General features: G+C 49.8%; 1 protein-coding gene across 1 annotated transcript in view; it reads left to right on the plus strand.

The window, feature by feature from the left end:
- Positions 1-17,630, plus strand: part of KMT2C (lysine methyltransferase 2C) — a 294,229-nt gene extending 276,599 nt beyond the window's left edge. The window contains exons 50-62 of the mRNA XM_060156306.1: positions 1,359-1,537; positions 1,625-1,761; positions 2,631-2,880; positions 4,050-4,189; positions 4,617-4,724; positions 6,075-7,194; positions 8,135-8,271; positions 9,065-9,207; positions 9,444-9,612; positions 12,959-13,075; positions 13,424-13,497; positions 13,869-13,977; positions 15,638-17,630. Coding sequence (XP_060012289.1) covers positions 1,359-1,537; positions 1,625-1,761; positions 2,631-2,880; positions 4,050-4,189; positions 4,617-4,724; positions 6,075-7,194; positions 8,135-8,271; positions 9,065-9,207; positions 9,444-9,612; positions 12,959-13,075; positions 13,424-13,497; positions 13,869-13,977; positions 15,638-15,730 — 2,776 coding nt within the window. The 3' untranslated portion in view covers positions 15,731-17,630. The remainder of the gene's footprint in view (positions 1-1,358; positions 1,538-1,624; positions 1,762-2,630; positions 2,881-4,049; positions 4,190-4,616; positions 4,725-6,074; positions 7,195-8,134; positions 8,272-9,064; positions 9,208-9,443; positions 9,613-12,958; positions 13,076-13,423; positions 13,498-13,868; positions 13,978-15,637) is intronic.
- Positions 17,631-18,902: the final 1,272 nt, after the last annotated feature.

Here is an 18,902-nt window from a genome sequence, read left to right on the forward strand (position 1 = left end):
ATAAAACATTCTTACTATTAAAAAGAATTCATTTGTGCACTTTAGAAATCTCATATGTTATAGGAGGTTCAACAAGTAATAATAATCGAATAGACATTAAGGCATTGGGACTCTCCATGCAAAATATTTCAAAGATCATTGCCCTTTATAAGCTGTTGATGTGATTTACTGGGTTTATTGATGTTTGCAGATGTCAGGATAAAAGAGCAGCAGTCACAGAGCAGAGCATGCTTTTGTGGAAGAGAATTTAAGGGCTGTCCTGTCCACAGTTTGTAACTCCTTTGTCAGTTCTTTAGCCCCAGGATTCTGATGAGGGAAAATCAGCTTCTCCTAGTAGATGGTCACAACCCAGCCAGTTAGATCCAGGGGAGGTTCTTATATATATAGCTCATCAAATTATTCTCTCTTCTTGGAAAATCTGCTAACCACCCTCTCTTTGATAAGACGCCATTGGACTAAGACCCTTTACTGTATAAATGAGAAGACTGCGGACCACGGGGAAGTGACTTGTCCAAAGTTAGAACCCAGCTCTTTGTTTCTCCTGGACCTTACCGCTAGATTCGTGCCGGAGTTGTCACTCGGGGGCAGCTGCGGGAGGCGGCCTCCCGGGTGTGCGTGTCGGGGCCGCCCGCTCCGGGGTCTCACAGGGACCCCTTGGAAGCCTCTCTCGGGTCTCCTGTTAATGCTGCTTCTCACAGCCTTCCTTCAGCCTGACGGCGTCTCCTCTGGGGTGGGGGGGTGTGAGACCCCAGGTTCTCGAGCTGCCGTGCAACGTTTAGCCCAAGACCACACTCGCCCTACAGCCCCATTTGCCTTTGTAACCTTTAGCTTCTTGGACTAGACCAGTCTCTTCCTTTTTTCACTTCACTTTGTCAGTTAGGAAAAATGAAGGCCTGTGAAGCCATAATGGCCAGTTTTTTTCCGCCTTGCCGCTGTACGTAAACAGCGCCACGGGAGAGCCTGTGCACGCGTGCCTGGGTGTGTGGTGGACTGCTCTTTCCTTTTTCAGCCACAGGAGTGTTCCCTAGTCTCAGTGATGTGGAGCTTTGCAAAGGTGTGAGTATCCATTCTTTCTATGCTGTGTCATAATCTGAACGTCTTCCTCCTTTGGCAGGTCTTTAAACTTGGATGCTAAAGCTTTAGTCAGAAGGAAACATACCATTTAAATTACTTTATAGTTAAACATATTTCTTATTTTTTTTTCCCAAGAGATTTCCTGTTTGGCCCTGAACTGAATCTTTGGCTTCTCAGGTTATTGTCACTGTCCAAAGGTCACACACGTAGACAGGGCTGGGCTGGTGCGGGAAGCCCCCAGCGGCGGCCTTGCGCCTGCTGATGTGTATTTATTCTGCTCCCAGGACACAGGACCATGGGGGTGACCGGGACACCCCTGACAGTGTTGTGCCCTCGTCCTCTCCTGAGAGTGTGGTCGGCATGGAAGTGAGCAGATACCCAGACCTGTCCCTGGTCAAAGAGGAGCCTCCGGAGCCCGTGCCATCCCCCATCATTCCGATCCTCCCGAGCGGCACCGGGAAAGGTAGGGGGCGCAGTGCAGTGCGGGGGGCTGGCTGATAGGAATGTTTAGAAAAGCTGTTAACACTCAACTCATCCTTCCTTTTTTAAGGGCTGGAATCTAGAAGGAATGACATCAAAACTGAGCCGGGCACTTTGTTTTTCACGTCACCTTTTGGTGCATCCCCAAATGGTCCCCGATCGGGTCTCATATCTGTGGCAATCACTCTGCATCCTACAGCTGCTGAGGTAAAGATGGACTGGCTGTTGGACGTTCTAGAATATTACCCGTTCCTAAAGGGGTGTCAGGTGGCTCACAGTGACACGTACAGCTGGGTCATCGCGGATAAAGGTTAAAGTTAGGGCTTGACTTAGCAGTCCCTTCAGACGTCTACGCTGCTGTGAGTACTGGAAATTGATCTCGGCCTCAGTCAAGACAGAAAGGGCAAATTGAAGTCAGATCTCATTGTTTTACTAAAGAATGTATAATGGTAAGAACTCTTCAGAGAGTTGGTAACTATTTACACGTAGAAAATTAAGCAGTGAAGAGCTTTGTCAACAGTGAAAGTTTTCCAGAAGCACTATGTTCAGGAAGCAGCTGCTCATATCAAACCCTAGTACACGGCTGAGGGTTTTTTCAAACTCTTAATTCTTCATGATGTTTCGTTGGCAACCAGACTCATAGCCTGTTGACAGGGCGTTTTGGTCATCAGCAGAACATAGCAGTGGTGTGTTCTTGTGGACTGTGTCAGACTTCTGCCCAGAGCGGGGGGGTGTCCACTTGAAGGAAGCTTCTGACCAGCTGTAAAAACCATGACAAGGTTTAGCTCATTCCTTGAATTAAAATGTCTAAGATAGTTTAACATTCTCTCAAATATTTAACATTAATTGGAATCCCTGTGTGAGGATTTCTGTATGTGGAAGCTTTGTTTGGCTATTGGCCCATTAAAACCCTTCTTACCCACCGAGGCTCTTAAGTCTAAATAAAAATGGTTGGATTTGCTTGAGGCGTGTGCACCGTGCACCGTGCGGGTAGCATTTATCCTGACGTGAGTCGTTCTTCAGTGGTTCTCTGTGGCCTCTGGGCGGGTAATGCAGCATTTGCCGTTTTGTTTTAGAACATTAGCAGTGTTGTGGCTGCGTTCTCCGACCTCCTCCACGTTCGGATCCCTAACAGCTACGAGGTTAGTAATGCTCCAGATGTTCCATCCGTGGGTTTGGTCAGTAGCCACAGAGTAAACCCAGGTTTGGAGTATCGACAGCGTTTATTTCTTCGTGGGCCTCCACCAGGATCTGCAAACCCTCCCAGACTAGCCAGCTCTTACCACCTGAAGCAGCCTACTGTGCCCTTCCCTCCAGCAAGCAATGGTGAGCTGGTTTACAGTTTGTTGACCCCAGATTCGTTCTTGATTCAAAGATCTCGCTTTGATTTTAGGGGAGTAACAGGTCACGTGTTGGCACGCAGTCCTTGGTGACTTAACCACCCCCCCACCCGGGTGCTGTCTTCTGAGGCGTGACTGGACCTTTAGTGCCTGGGGCCTACATCACACCCTCTTGTCAGCGCTCTGCTTACCCTTGAGCCGCATTTGCTCTCCTGCGGCCCGAGCCTCCCCTCCCACTTACCTCCCACTTAGTGCTGTGTCACACTGTGCAGACGAGGCTGCCATCTCTGCCCGGGTTCCTGGTCCCTTTCCTTCTGCGGCATCTCTGGGGCCCCTCTCTTCTGTAGGTGCGCTCACACCTTCCCCGTCACTGAAAGGTGGGCCCGTTCCTCGCACCTGTGTGGCGTCCCTTCCCTCCCCATCTTCCCGTCTGGCCTCCCCCTCACCCCGCTCTCCCCGCCTCTTCACTCCCCAGTTTCTTGGCCGTCTTGTTTCCGTCCTCACCTGCTCTTAGAGCCCAGCCTCTCCCCACGTCTCGCCCTTGGGCCACGCTGACAGTTGCTCGTGTTGGGTTTGAACTCTCAGCCTCTGGCTGCTCTGTCACCCTTGCTTTCTCCCTGCTTCTCCCTTCTGCCTTCATGGCCACGCGAGCGATGTGCTCTGAGATCGCCACACGCTTTCCAGTCTGTGTCCTTGCTCGCATTTGTATTTTGGCCCCGGAACTTCTTCATCCCTCTTCGACTTTCCAAATCACGCTCATTGAAGACTCTCGTTCACATACCTCTTCATCTTTCATAAGAGATTTCGTACCCTCTTCACCCTGGAGCAAAAGTATTCTCTCTCCCCCTACTCACTCTGCACTGAGACCGGAGACGACCCTCCGCGCGTCCCGGTTTCCCTCCGCACTTCTCACAGCCCAATGTGTTGTCCCAGCCGTGTGAGGATAGCTTCCTTTCTTTGTACCCCAGTGTCATGCACGTCATAGATGCCCCGTAACCACTGCTTAGAAAATAAGATTTTTATCAATTACTAAAGACTAACGTGTGGTAAATTAAATGAGCCGTATTGCAGTCAGTCGGTGCATACAGCTTTGCACCCCGGACCCCTGTTGTTAGCGGTCGGCTTTCGTCGCTAATGAACGCCTTTTGTCTCTAGGCCTTTCTGGGTGCGCGGGCACTAGTCACGGTGTCACAGAAAGTGCGGCTCTCAGGCCACAGTGGTGCTGCCACTGTCATGTCGTCGTTCTGGGCCACGGCGTGAGGAAGCCGGCCAGAGACCCGGCCTTTGTGAGCAAGGTACTCGCACGTCCCTCCCCTGACCCCCGGGTCCCCGCCCGCCCCCGCCGTGCCTGGGCAGCGCCTGCTCCCGCATCAGGAGGAGTCGCTTCTGGGGCTCCACAGACGCCTCCCCCAGCGGTCGCCATCAGCATATGTTTCATGTGCTTGAGCTTAAAACCAAGTAGCTACAGCAGCCTGTTCAGGGGTCCGATGAGAGCCGCGTTATTTTTAAACGGTGAAATATGGAAAGTACAGTTTATTTCTGCAAATGTAGTTTCTCTGTGGCTAAATTATTATATGCTAAATACTGGCTCGTAGTTACCTTTTTACTGCTTTTAGGATTGCTGCTTTCACTTTGAACAGAACAGACCCAGCCCCGTGCAGATCTTGTTCTTATTAGATCCCGACTTGTCGAGCTCCCCACACCTTTCTCTTTGCTTTTCAGGGCTCCCGAGACAGCTCCAGCAGAGCGGAGAAGGACATTGTCTTCTGTAGTAACAACTGCTTTATTCTCTATTCATCAGCTGCACAAGCAAAAACCTCAGAAAGCAAGGTAAGATGGGGACAGTTTCAGTCAGCAGTCTGCGTTGAGTGGCGCCTGTGTTTTGGGGGTGTGTCCGCTTCCCCCACCCAGAGCTCCCCCCGGGGAGTCCGAGCAGATGCTCCCCGGGTTGGGAAGGAGTGCTTGGTCCAGGCCGTTACTGCAAACTAAGTAACTTGAGCTTATTCAGCAAGAGTGGGCAGATTTGAACTATGTCTTAACAGGTCAGAAGTGAATAAAACACTACTATTAAAATCTGTAATTTTACTTATTTAATTACAAATACCTTAATTTAATCACAACTATAAAGTATTGCTTTAGTGATCTTGTCCCAATGGGAAAACTGTTCACAACCACAATTCAGGTCTATTCATGTATTTTGGGGCGAAAGTATCTGTCTTGTACCAGGTTGGAAAAGGTCTGTTTGTTTTTTGTGTGATTTAAGTGTATCTTTGGGTGTGTAGCTGATGTGGACGATACGTTTTTAACCGTTTGCGCTGAAGAAAGTTTTTCCCATGCTGTGATAGTCTCTCCTCCCTCCACATCATTGCTCTTGCGTCTTTCTCAGAAGAATGTTCTGGAGATTCTTATTTTTTAAAAAAGGCAGTAGCGCCCAGTGTAATAAAATTCAAGCTACTTGCCAAATAAATTTATACTTTAAAATATATCCGCCTAGATGAGAGAAGGAATTTTTTTTCCCACCACATAATCTCGTGAGTCCGTGTGCAGTGTCTGCCTGCTTCTGGATTTCCTGTGAGGCGCGTCTTTTTTCAGAGCTGTGTAGGGTGGGGTGCATGAGAAGGTGGGTTCGCTGTTGATTTGCTTATGACGACACTTTGTATCTTAAAAGAAACTAATGGAACTTCTGTCTCAGCTCAGCCCTTTCAGCAGTTGGATGGGAACCGGGCAACCTCTGAGAAAAGTTAAATATGATTTGTTTGTTGACAGGGGACTTCTTCCCCATCTTTCACACTTATGCCAATTAATTAAGCCTAAGATTAACAAACAGGAATTTCAGTGGGTGGGACGAGCTCATAGAAAATTATGAGCCGGAGTTCTTATTTGGTTTAACAAGAAGCTGTTCCGTCTTGTAAATTAAATTAGCTCCCGTGACATGAGAAGTTTTAAGAGCAGAATACCCTCCAGAGTTAGGGCTTTGCAGAGCACACACTCTCTCTCTGTCGAGACGCGAGCACCACGGGCACGCAGCACTGACCTCCGCCGTGCGCCAGTCCTCTTACTTCCAGACCCAGAGCCAAACACCCTGCTGATGGAACCCTGCTGCTTGGCTTCTTGTTGTAGCAAGAATTGCCTTGGGGGCTTTGGAATTAACTCTTTCTCGTGTTTCTTTTTTTTGTGCAGGAATCCGTTCCTTCATTGCCACACTCGCCTATAAAAGAGACGCCTTCCAGAGCATTTCATCAGTACAGTAACAACATCTCCACTTTAGATGTGCACTGTCTGCCGCAGCTCCAGGAAAAAGCTTCGCCCCCAGCGTCACCGCCCATCACTTTCCCTCCTGCTTTTGAAGCAGCCAAAGTGGAGGCAAAGCCGGATGAGCTGAAGGTGACGGTCAAGCTAAAGCCTCGGCTAAGAGCTGTCCACGGTGGGTTTGAAGACTGTCGGCCGATCACTAAAAAGTGGAGGGGGATGAAGTGGAAGAAGTGGAGCGTCCACATCGTGATCCCCAAGGGGACCTTCAGACCCCCCTGTGAAGATGAAATCGACGAATTTCTGAAGAACCTGGGCACTTCCCTGAAACCCGATCCCGTGCCCAAAGACTACCGGAAGTGTTGCTTCTGTCACGAAGAAGGCGATGGGTTGACAGACGGACCGGCGAGGCTGCTCAACCTTGACTTGGACCTGTGGGTCCATTTGAATTGTGCCCTGTGGTCCACGGAGGTGTACGAGACCCAGGCTGGTGCCTTAATAAACGTGGAGCTGGCCCTGAGGAGAGGCCTGCAGATGAAATGTGTCTTCTGCCATAAGATGGGGGCCACCAGCGGGTGTCACAGATTTCGATGCACCAACATTTATCACTTTACTTGCGCCATTAAAGCACAATGCATGTTTTTTAAAGATAAAACTATGCTTTGTCCCATGCACAAACCAAAGGGCATTCACGAGCAGGAATTAAGTTACTTTGCCGTCTTCAGGAGGGTCTACGTGCAGCGTGATGAGGTACGACAGATCGCCAGCATCGTGCAGCGGGGAGAGCGGGACCACACCTTCCGTGTGGGCAGCCTCATCTTCCACACTATCGGCCAGCTACTTCCACAGCAGATGCAAGCGTTCCACTCTCCCAAAGCACTCTTCCCCGTGGGCTACGAAGCCAGCCGGCTGTACTGGAGCACGCGCTACGCCAACCGCCGCTGTCGCTACCTGTGCTCCATCGAGGAGAAGGACGGGCGCCCCCTGTTCGTCATCAGAATCGTGGAGCAAGGCCACGAAGATCTCGTCTTAAGTGACACCTCACCCAAAGGTGAGGCCCCGTCTGTAGGCTCCGCCGAGCCCGTCACTCCAGGGTTAGGCTAATGAATGTTTTATGTCAGTATTTCCATGGTTTTCCTCACGTCTGTTTCATATTCTATCACAGCAGGTGTGGATTCTTCATTTACAAATGCAAGTCTTAACTTCTTTGTATTGTCAAACCTTGCTGTCTTTTTCGAAACACTTGCTAGAATTACTCTAGATCAGAATATATATAATTCCAATAGAGTTTATAAAATAAATAGGAGAATGATTTGCAGGTAAAGGTTGCCTGTCACTTACATTGGGGACCCTCTTGTTAATGTCACCTAGAAGGTGGGAACCGTATTTAAAGCCATATTGTCTTACCTCAGGAGCATCAGATATTAAACAGATTTAGAGCCAGAAATGAGAATTTCGGCCTCTAGGGTTAAGCCTAGATTGTCATTTTTAGTGCTGCAGAACTGCTTTTTTTTTCAAGTTTAGCAGTTTTTTTTTAAAAAGTATGAAAATGCTCTAAAGATAATTCCAATGAAAATATCAATTTCATATTTTAACTCTGAGAGAAAAGGATATATCTACAGATACTACTTAATTGGATTAATCATTTGAAAATCTAATATGCTGCTTGGCCAGCATGAAAGTGAGTTAACTACTTGTATGAATTTCAGTTATATTTAACTTTCTTTTCCACTTCTCCTGTTTAATTTCCTTAATGTAACATATTCTTTTCCCCCAAACTTCATAAAGTCTTTAAAACTACTGCCATCCAATAAGCAGGTAATATACCAGGCTTGTTAGATCACTGCCCACGGGCTTTAACTTGGATCTGGTGAGTCTCCGTGAGCGGTTGGTCGTTTCGTTCTTGTTTTTATACTGTATCCTGTTTTCCTCTCTGTTTAGCTAAGAGCAAGTTTGTCATTAAAAAAAAATATCTTTTTGTCCACACATAGGTGTTTGGGATAAGATTTTGGAGCCTGTGGCATGTGTGAGAAAAGAGTCGGAAATGCTGCAGCTCTTCCCAGCCTACTTAAAAGGGGAGGATCTCTTCGGCTTGACCGTCTCTGCGGTGGCGCGGATCGCGGAATCAGTGAGTGCCGGGGCCGAGGCCGGAGAGCCACCCCCTGTCACACGACGCACCTTACTTAACACGGGGCTGTCACTCTCACAACACTTCAAGGTAGTGGTTTTGTCGGGGGTGAACTCCTGTCGCTCTGAAAGAAAACGAGGCATCGGTGAGTCGTAGGCGTCTCCGTGCTCACTTGCTGAGGCAGCTTACCACCCAGTGTTAATGGCCACTTTCCTGCCCGGGGCCCAGGGCTGGTCACCAGAGCGCGGTTGGATTTCACGAGCCCTTACTGTTTGATGCCTGCTTGTTACAAGCACGTGTGCCAGTGAGCCTACACACAGCGCTTTTGGAAAACTGCATGGTTATAAGGTATTGTTCTCAAGAAAAACGTCACTGGTGGGTTTTCTTCAGAGAAGCAGTGGACACCCTGAAAGCCACTGAGTACTGTACCCAGTTGCTTTCTTTGGTGGAGCCCTGCCTAAACGACATGCATCTGTCATGTCTCCAGAGGACAGTGTCCACAAGAAACGTATTCTAGAAAAGACCTTCAGCACGAATGGTTTTAGGAGTTAACCTGAAGTTACAGCTGTGCTCCCAGGCCCCCGAGGGTGGTAAGCGCATCGCACACAGTCAGGATCTGAGCACAGGCTGCTGCTGTCAACGTGGCTTGAAAGAGCCCCTTGTTACCAACATTTTGAAAATGTTGACAAGTTGTTTTCATGGAATTCAAGTTGGACCATCCTTTGGCCGGCTCAAGATTGCCTGTGCTCTTGATCAGGTGAGTTAATTTTTCGTTTATTTTGCTTCTTTCCAGCTCCCTGGGGTTGAGGCGTGTGAAAACTACACCTTCCGATACGGCCGGAACCCTCTCATGGAGCTGCCCCTGGCCGTCAACCCCACAGGTTGTGCCCGTTCTGAACCTAAAATGAGTGCCCACGTCAAGAGGTTTGTGTTAAGGTATTTTGTTTTGACTTCACATAGTACAGCCCGGGGGTTCCAGGCCTCTCAGGGGTTTTCTGTGCCTGGTCTGTCTGCTGCTTACAAACCCGCTGCCTCTGGCTGTGTCTGTGCGGCCGCGCCAGCTAGGCGGCTTTCCCTGTGTGTGCTGTCAGTGAGAACGTGAACCAGCCGGGCCCCTCAGAGGTGTCTCCGCTCTCCCTTTGTGTCCCCGTCGGCACGCCGTCGCCCCACAGGCCTCACACCCTGAACAGCACCAGTGCCTCCAAGTCGTTCCAGAGCACAGTCACCGGGGAGCTGAGCGCACCTTACAGCAAGCAGTTCGTCCACTCCAAGTCGTCACAGTACCGCAAGATGAAAACCGAGTGGAAGTCCAACGTGTACCTGGCCCGGTCTCGGATTCAGGTGAGTGGGGCTTGGCTTCTGGGAGGAGGGGAGGTGGGCTCGGAGGGTGCTGGCATCCGGCACATGAGACAGGAGTCCGCGGGCCGCAGGGAGAGAAACCCCGCCAGCCCGGGGCGCCGGCCGCTCCGTCCGTGGTCTTGGAGGGCGGATGCTTTACTCCCCCGCGTGGAAGGGCGGCTTCTGGACGTCCTCTCTGTACCGCTTGATGAGGGCTCACGGGGCGCGGGGAGCGCTGCATCTTCCACACGTGGGACCCACGGTGCGCTCACCAGGGCTCTTTCAAGGCACTTCTGAAAAATACAAACGAAAATAGTTTCAAAAGGTGCCCAGTTTCAGAAGCTTCTCTTCATGAAATCATCGTGTAGTTTCTGATGGATAGATGGTGGAACACCTTACAGGTAAAGCCATCTCTAGGCTAAGCACACTTCCTGAAGAAACAAATGTCTATGTGGCATCTCCCCTTGGAGGCCCAGGATGGAGTTACGAGCTCTCACACTGCCAGCGTCCTTCGTCTCAAAGGCTGGTCACCCTCCAGGCTCTTCATATCGCTGAGCAGTGTCACCATCTCCTAACTGAGCGTGCTGGCCTCACTACCCCAGACCCCAAAGCATCATCAGCTTCTGCTGCCTTTTTTCCTCCCGGAAGAGTTTCCCCAAATCCACTCCCCGCTCTGCTGCCTGTTCTAACCTCCCGTCTCACCTGCAGGCACTGCTGCAGGCCTGCCTGTCCCCTCCCGTGCAGTCCCCTCAGAAGCCAGGGCGGTCCCTTCACATAGAAACCTGACTTACACATTGTATTCATTGACGTTCTTCTTTCTGTGGAAACTTTCAGGATCTACTCTTGGTGCTTGATATTTCGAATTTTTACCAAAATGGGCCTGGGTTAGGGTCATTTTTATTTATTGCCTTCCCCACTGGTGAGCCCTTTCAGCCTGAAGCAGTGTGGCCATCAGTCTGAGAAATGTTTTTGTGTTAATTCTTTTGCAGATTCCTACCTCTGTTTCTCTCCGTACACAAATATTAGATCCCTGAGACCCGGGATCTCACAGGGTGGACCCCAGACCGTCAGCACCGGCATCAGCTGGGGGTTTGCGGGTTTGGGGTCCCCAGCCTTACTGAACCTGGCCCCTGAGGTGGGGCCCACAGCGGTTCTGGTGCCGCCGGGGAAGGCTTCTGTCTCGGGTCTGCCCTCCTGCTGTGGTCTTGTTTCTGGTTCCTTGTCCTCGTCCTGAGCTGCTTCTGCCTTATCTGCTGTCTGCTCTTGATCTTTTTATCTGATACCTTTGCTTTCATATTACGAACGCAGGGTCTTCCTGGTCTTTTTGTTGTTGCCTCAGAAATGGAGCCTCAAAAGATTCCACTTGAGGCAGTGGTGTCTTCCTCCTCCACTCAGTTCCTTCCCCGTTTAAAATGTTCCCAAACAGCTCGTTCACCCTGACCATCCCTGGTCTTCAGTCTTGGTTTTGCTCCCTTACGTCACATTAAGGGTTTCTTAACTACCTGCGTTCAGTCTGTCATCTTTAACCCGAAGCGTTTTTGAGAGTTTTTGATGTTTGGTCACCTTTTTTCTTCCTCCATCCTGTCCACCTCCCTTCCATCCACCTCCCGGGTAATCATGTTAACGACCCAGTAAGTGTGCTGTGTCTTTTCCCTGCTCTTCTCTTAACACTACCTACACATCTGTGTGCGTATGGAAGAGTGGGATTGTCTTACCTACGCTTTTCTGCGTCTTCCTTTTCTCACTAATATTTACACCCCTGTGGAACAACTGAGGTAGCCGCCATTCATCCTCTTGAGTGTCTCTGTGATGCTCCATGATGTTGATGAACTGTAATTAATGAAGCCATCCCCCTGCTGATGCGCCTGTATTTTGTTTACAGTCCTTTCCCACAACAGTGTTGCCATCAATATCTTGTACGAATATCCCCATGTATTGGTAACTTCACTTCAGTGGTGCGTAGGCCCCAAAGTGAGATTTCTGTGTTAGAAGTACATGTACTTTCATTTTAGCAGACATTGCCTGTTTTCTAAAAAGGCTGTAATTGCCCACTTCTTCCTGCAGTGTATGAGACTTGTTTTCCCGTTGGTAGTGTTACCACCCTTCTGTATTTTTGCAGCCTGTTCCGCGCAGACCCACAGTGTCACTTTGGTTGCAACTTTTCGTGTTTGCCACTTGGGTCTGCTCTTCTGTGAACTACCTTTGTCTGTTGTGCAGTTGATAAGAACTTGTACTATTAGGCAAAGGATGTTTTGTAGGGGAAGATACCTACCAGAAAGTATGGTGTGTTCTTTCCTATAAGAGTTTTAATTTTTATATAGTCAAACGTATAATTTTCAGTAGCTTCTGTTCTTGGTTAAGACTGTAGGTTGCATATGTACTTTCTTAGATTTTTTTTCTTTCAGGAATTTTATTCTTTATATTTAAGACAAATTTATTTTTTTTCCATTGAATAACCAGTTGTGGAAGCACCATTTAGTATTGGGTTGGCCAAAAAGTCCGTTGGGGTTTTTCTGTAAGAGTCGTGGAAAAACCCAAATGCACTTGTTGGCCGACCTAATAATGTATGTAACCCGTCCGTCTTAAACTGAGTTTTAGTGCCACCAAACTACTGTACGTTAAGTTTTCACGTGTGCCTGGGTCTGTTTGGATTCTCTGTTCATTTCCACTGATCATCTTCTTGTCTCTTATACCAAACTGTATTCATCTCCATACAGATTCTTTCTGTGTGTTTTAGTTTGTTCAGCTCTGAGTCTTATCTGGAATTGAAGAGATAAATTGCATAAGTGGTTTTTTTCAGAAGTTAATTCAATTCACATACCAAAATTTCTAACAACAGCACACCCTGTACTGTGTGCTCCCAGGTGGTGCTTGGTGAGGACCGAGTCTGGTGGGGATCTGGTCAGTTTTAGCTGAGAATGCAGAAACTCAAATTATAATAATCCCTTATAGTTAGCCCTGTTTCTGTTCTGTAAGCTTATTGTTATGTCAGGTCCTTTTAGAAATGGTGGGATAAAAAAAACAGCAGAAGCCATTAGCCTGTTGAGTTGGTGGGATCTGGGAGTGATACTGCACACAAGATAGGAGAGCCAGTTAGGAGCAGTGCCCAGCCAGTCAGCAGCACCACTCTGAAAAATGCCCTAAGAGTTTAGTGTCGAAAAGATACAAAGACAAGTAGGTGAGAAGATTGTCCAGTGTTCAGGGTTCAGGTGAGAGTGTGGTCAGTGAGAAGGTCAGGTGAGTTCAGGTGGGGTCTTCAGCGTGGCTTGGCTTTGTGCGAGAGAGGCTGCAGGCCAGTTGCCCCTGGAAGCCAAGTGGTTCTGAGGTGTGTACACGTGCGTTTCCTCAGGGGCTGGGCCTGTACGCCGCTCGGGACATCGAGAAGCACACCATGGTCATCGAGTACATCGGGACCATCATCCGGAACGAAGTCGCCAACAGAAAGGAGAAGCTTTACGAGTCCCAGGTGAGCGCGCACCCCTCCTGTGCCGTCCGACAGCTGCGGCGCAGGCCCGGATCGGACCGTCACGCTGGTAGGAGCGCAGTGTCGAACAGAGCCACGTCTGGATTTTTGTATTTTCTTCCTGTTTTTTCCGTCGGCCTTACTGTCAGCGAGGATATGGCTGGATTGATGCGCCTGGCTTCACAGGCCACCTGCCAACGTGTTGGTTCCATTCACAGCTTGTAGACGTCACCTGACGGGCTGGCGTGTTGTCCCCGCAAGTGTGACCGGGGTGCGTGTCGGCAAAAGTCCGGCTTCGCCCCCTCACATGGACGGGAACGCAGAGGGGGTTCTGACCTCTTTCTCTTTCAGAACCGAGGCGTGTACATGTTCCGCATGGACAATGACCACGTGATCGATGCCACGCTCACGGGAGGGCCTGCAAGGTGAGGGGGGTCTGAGCGGGAGGCGCGATGGGGTGGGGTCTGAGTGGGAGGTGCGATGGGTCAGTGCGCTCACTGGGGCCTTTCAGTCGTGGAGAGAAGTTTTATTTAAAATTGTATGTGTGGGACTTCCCCGGCGGTCCAGTGGTTAAGACTCTCCGCTGTCACTGCCAGGGCCCCAGGTTCAGACCCTGGTCGGGGAACTAAGATCCCACAAGCCGTGCAGCCAACAACAACAATAAAATGTGTATATTCTATTAATGGACAGATAGAAACGTAATTAGAAAAAGTTTTCCCTGTGAGCTGAAAGGTTTTTTTTTAAAAGCTTCTTCCAAAGCCTTATAGTAAGTCGTTTCTGGAACGGCGGCTTGCAGGTACATCAACCACTCGTGCGCGCCGAACTGTGTGGCCGAGGTGGTGACTTTCGAGCGAGGACACAAGATCATCATCAGCTCCAGCCGGAGGATCCAGAAGGGAGAAGAGGTAAGCGCAGGGCCGCACCGTGCGGCCCCTCCCCGCGGGCGGCACTCGACTCCTCTGTGCACGTAATCCGCTCAGCGGTTTGCAGTCCTTCGCTGCTAGCAAGGCCCTCCTCCTGGAAGGCCAGCCTCGGCCACCCCGCACATCACGGTCCGACAGTCTTTGCCCTGCAGATTCCGCGTCCCCACGTCGCTCGTGTGAACGGGCTCCTCTCGACCCCCGTGCTGTCCGTTCGGCTCGGTGACCCTCTCTTTAAAATGATGCCCGTCGTCGAGCTCATGGCCGAGAATATCACGGGATTGGTGCCTCGTGGTCCCCGGGGTCATCGTGGCTCACGTGAGGTCACCCTGAGGCTGTAGGCGGCAAATCTGGGGGTCCCCGTGGCTGCTCTCACACTCAGGGCCAGTACAGGCTTACAGGCTTTCCTACCAACAGCTTCTTAGACAGTTTGGCGGTCTCGTTAGGTGTTCTTTCCCTTGCCCCACGGATCACTTTGGCCCAGCACGTCGCCTGTTAGGATTGTTATTAGTCTTGATCGCCTTGTTTACGTTTCCTGACTTCGTCACAATTGTGACGAGCACGCGTTTCGCCGTACGCTCCGTGCCTGGAATCGGGGTGTCCTGGGAAGCGGCTGCCACGCGGTGTGGGTTCCGTGGGGAACCTCCCCTGTTCAGGGAGGGAGGCGCCTGAGGCTCTTTTCTGGGTTTGAGCCCCCAGCCCTACGTGAACAGAGCTGTGAGATTATACTTGTATTTTTTGGTCCTCTTTTTGGAATGTGCTTTTTTTAAATCAAGAATTGACCCGAGGCCTATTTTGCACATCTCACCAACTTGAGTGAATTAGAGAAAGGATGTGAGGACCCCAGGGTGGTGTCACTGCGTGGGGACAGATGGAGGCTCGGCAGTCCCACGCCCAGCTCGCGCCCCTCCGGGTGGGCCACGTAAGCCCTCCAGCCTGTACTTCGCCTTACGCACAAGGAGAAACAATTCCTCATGGAGTTCCTGTAAGAACTCAGTAAATACCGGTGTGTTCCCTTCCGGTGTAGAAGGGAAGTCTTTGCAAATAGTGTCCTAGGGTGTTTGATTCAGAGGGACCTTGGCCGTGTCAGGTTTCTCAGGGGTCGGGGTCCCGGGGTGAGGCTTACACTGTGGGAATCACGCAGACCCCCGTCCACCCTGACGGCAGGGTTGATCTGAGATATTAACGATAATGCGGTTGCGCCTAAATAGAGCAACGTCTTTTAAATATTCTTGTACGTGAGGAAAGATGGAGGAGAAGGATGTTCTCAGGCAAGAGCGATTCATCCCTGCCCATCTCGTTGCCCCGTCCGGCAAGAAAGGGGCGGGGGATGGGGGGCTTGTCCCACCCAGGGCAGCGGGCCCGGCACCGCGGCGCGCAGTGTTGGAGACACACCGGCTGCCCTCGCCGCCTCCGGCTTGGCCCCAGAATAGTGCCTCCCGCTTGCCTCGGGCCCCGCGGGATCCCCCGGAAGAGCACAGCCAGCGAGCTCCGCGACTTCCTCTTGAGGTTCCCCCACCTCCCCACCTGAGTCCCACGGCCCCTCGACGCGTCAGGGCTTCCTTTAATTCCGTCCGTCTGTGGGCTGGCTGTGCGCAGCAGGCAGAGGGAGGCCTTTCTCACACTGTGTCTTTGCTGTGGGCAGCTTTGCTATGACTATAAGTTTGACTTTGAGGACGACCAGCACAAGATCCCCTGTCACTGTGGCGCCGTGAACTGCCGGAAGTGGATGAACTGATGCGTTCCCCGCTGTCTCAGAGGGCGGCTCGTCCCTAGGAAGGAGCGATTCAACACAGCATTTGAATTTCGCAGACGGAAAGAGGTTTTTGTTTTCTGTTTCGTGGCTTTGTGGAAACTAGCTTCTGGGAGTCCTGATTTCCTCCGTGCTTTAGGTTAGAGGAGCACCGGAGAAAGCCGGCCGACGCAACTTTCCCGAAGTTGCTGAGGTTAAAGAATTACAGAATGGTCCAGCACTTTTTTTTTCTTCTTCTTTTCTTTCTTTTTTCTTTTTGAGGGTGGGTTTTGTTTCGTTATGCTTCTTTAGTCTCACTAAGGAGAAACTTTTACTGGGGCAAGAGCCGATGGCCGCCCTGCCCCGCCCCAGGGCAGAGGGCCTTCCTGTGAATGTAAGACTGAAATCACCAGCGAAAGGGAGACGTCCAAAGTGCTGGCCACCGCCTTATCTGAAAAAGGGGCAGGCCCTCTAATTTAAAAGTTTTTAAATAAAGTAGACACCACTGAACAAGGAATGTACTGAATGACTTCCTTAGGGATAGAGCTAAGGGATAATAACTTGCACTAAAATACATTTAAATACTTGATTCCATGAGTCAGTTTATTGTAGTTTTTGATTTCTGTAAAATAAGAGAAACTTTTTGTATTTATTATTGAATAAGTGAATGAAGCTATTTTTAAATAAAAGTTAGAAGAAAGCCAAGCTGCTGCTGTTACCTGCAAAACTAACAAACCCTGTTACTTTGTACAAATGTGTAAATATTTTGAGAAAAAATACAGTATAAAAATAGTTATTGACCAAATGCTACCAGGCTCTGCAGCAGCTCGGGTGCTTATAAAATGTTCATAGGGATGTTACAATATAATTTTGTTATTAAATATGCCATTATAATTATGTAATAACCAAAATTTCAACCTAGAGTGTTTGGGGTTTTTTGGAAACTACGGTCTGTTAGTACTTAATTGTTTTATACACCTTACTTCTCATAGAACAGAGTGTATGCTATGACTACAACTTTTATAGCCGTTTTGGTAATTTAAACTGATTTTTTCATATTATATTGTTGCATCCCTACTTCTTCAGTCAGGTTTTTTTGTGCTTACAATTTGTGATAACTGTGAATAACTGCTTAAAAATACCCCCAATGGAGGCTGAATTTTTCTTCAGCAGAAGTAGTTTTGATTAGAACTTTGTTTCAAGCCACAGAGAATCATGTAAACATACTAGGATCATGTAGCAGGAACTCTAATCTAACTCTCTAGTCTTCTATTTAACACAAAAATTTGAAAAAGGAAAAAAAAAAAGGAGAGATGTGACCATGCTTGCAGCTGCAGGACCCCGGCAGTAGGGTTTTGGAAGATGTAATTTTCAACTGTGTTTGTATGAACAGTTTGTTTACATTTCTTTAATAAAAAAACACACTGTTTTGTGTTTGCTTGTAGAAACTTAATCAGCATTTTGAACCAGGTTAGCTTTTTATTTTGTACTTAAAATTCTGGTACTGACACTTCACAGGCTAAGTATAAAATGAAGTTTTTGTGTGCACAACTCCAGTGGACTGTAAGCTGTTGGTATATTCAGTGACGCAGTTCTGAACTTGTAATGTATATGGCATGGTGTATTTTTATCTTACAGAATAAATCAATTGTATATATTTTTCTCTTGATAAATAGCTGTATGAAATTTGTTTCTTGAATATTTTTCTTCTCTTGTACAATATTCTGACATCCTACCAGTATTTGTCCTACCGGGTTTTCGTTTTGTTTTCTGTTCTGTATAATAGTATCTAATGTTGGCAAAAATTGAATTTTTTGAAGTATACAGAGTGTTATGGGTTTTGGAATTTGTGGACACAGATTTAGAAGATCACCATTTACAAATAAAATATTTTACATCTACAAAATGCTGCCTGAGTCTCTCTGTTGGCGATCTGATCACAGCTTGGAAGCTGACGAGCACTTGAACTTCACCGACAGCCTGGCCCAACCTTTCAGAGTGACTGATGTGTGGACGTGATCAACTTGGTTCTCTCCCTTTTCAGATGAAGAGTTTAGATGTAAGTTCTAAGGGGGCTGCTAAGAATTGAAACTGCTCAGAATCCCACACAGTTTCCTACAACAGCTTGTGCTTCATGAAGAGCCTAAAACAGCTTCTGCACTGCGTGACTTACAGAAGGTCTCCAAGCCCCATCATCTGACCACTGCTTTTAAATGCCCATCTGAAACGCCTCCCGTCTGTGAAGTTGTCCATCTGGACGCGGCTGGACACGGTCACGTCTGTGCCGGGCCGTAAAGCTCTTGCTCGGGGCGGCCTTTCCTTGGACCTCACGCTCGATTTCTCACCGTCCGACACACGGGGAAGGAAGCTTCAAGGCGTCGCCGCGCCAAGGCTCAGACGGGCAAGCGGGTGCTTCCGGCCGTCAGCTCTGCCGACCTGGATGGATCCGGCCTCCCAGGGAGAGGGGCGCGGGCCTGGGGCCGAGGAGAAGCGGAGCTCGCGAGTCTGCAGGAGGAAGCGGCATCGCACCAAAGCCTGGTGACAGGTGGCTGTCTCCGTAGGGCCAGCCTGTGCCTCAGACCCCAGGCGCCCCTTGCAGTGGGCCCTGCGGTGACACTGGGGCAGGAGCGGCCCCGCGGCCCCAGCCGTCAGCTGCCGCCGTTCCCTTGTTCTTTGACCACACACTCAACTCATCTACTCGGCGCCTGGAAGGACCAGAACGTGACACGGGTCCCTGCGTCACTGAGCTTGTAACCCGATGGGGACACAGACAAAGACAGGTGGTTCTTGAGCTGGCGATGGAGGAGGGAGGTGGGTGGGGGCCAGGAGAGGCCGCCCTGAGCAGCGAGGACTCAGGGCTGGCGGGACCCGTCCTGTTCCTGCCACGGTGGCTGGGCCGGCACACGCCTCACCCGTGGTTCCTCAGGGTTCTCGAAACTTTCATGATCTTCTGGACTGAGCCCACGGTCTCCTTGGTAGGAAGGGGGAAGAGGCCCCTTCTCGCTGTCGTCGTGTCCCCCACTCCCGGTTCTCTGGGATCCCTGTCCCCCTGGCGTGTGCACCCGAGCTGCCGGAGGCGGCGGGGGTCTCGCTGGGCTGCGTCTCTCTCTCCCAGGAGGGTGTGGTGTTTGCCGCGCCGATGCAGCCGAGGCCTCCGGGGTCAGGTTCATGGCTCTTC

The sequence above is a fragment of the Lagenorhynchus albirostris genome, chromosome 8, assembly GCF_949774975.1.
Source record: "Lagenorhynchus albirostris chromosome 8, mLagAlb1.1, whole genome shotgun sequence".
NCBI lineage: Eukaryota > Metazoa > Chordata > Mammalia > Artiodactyla > Delphinidae > Lagenorhynchus > Lagenorhynchus albirostris.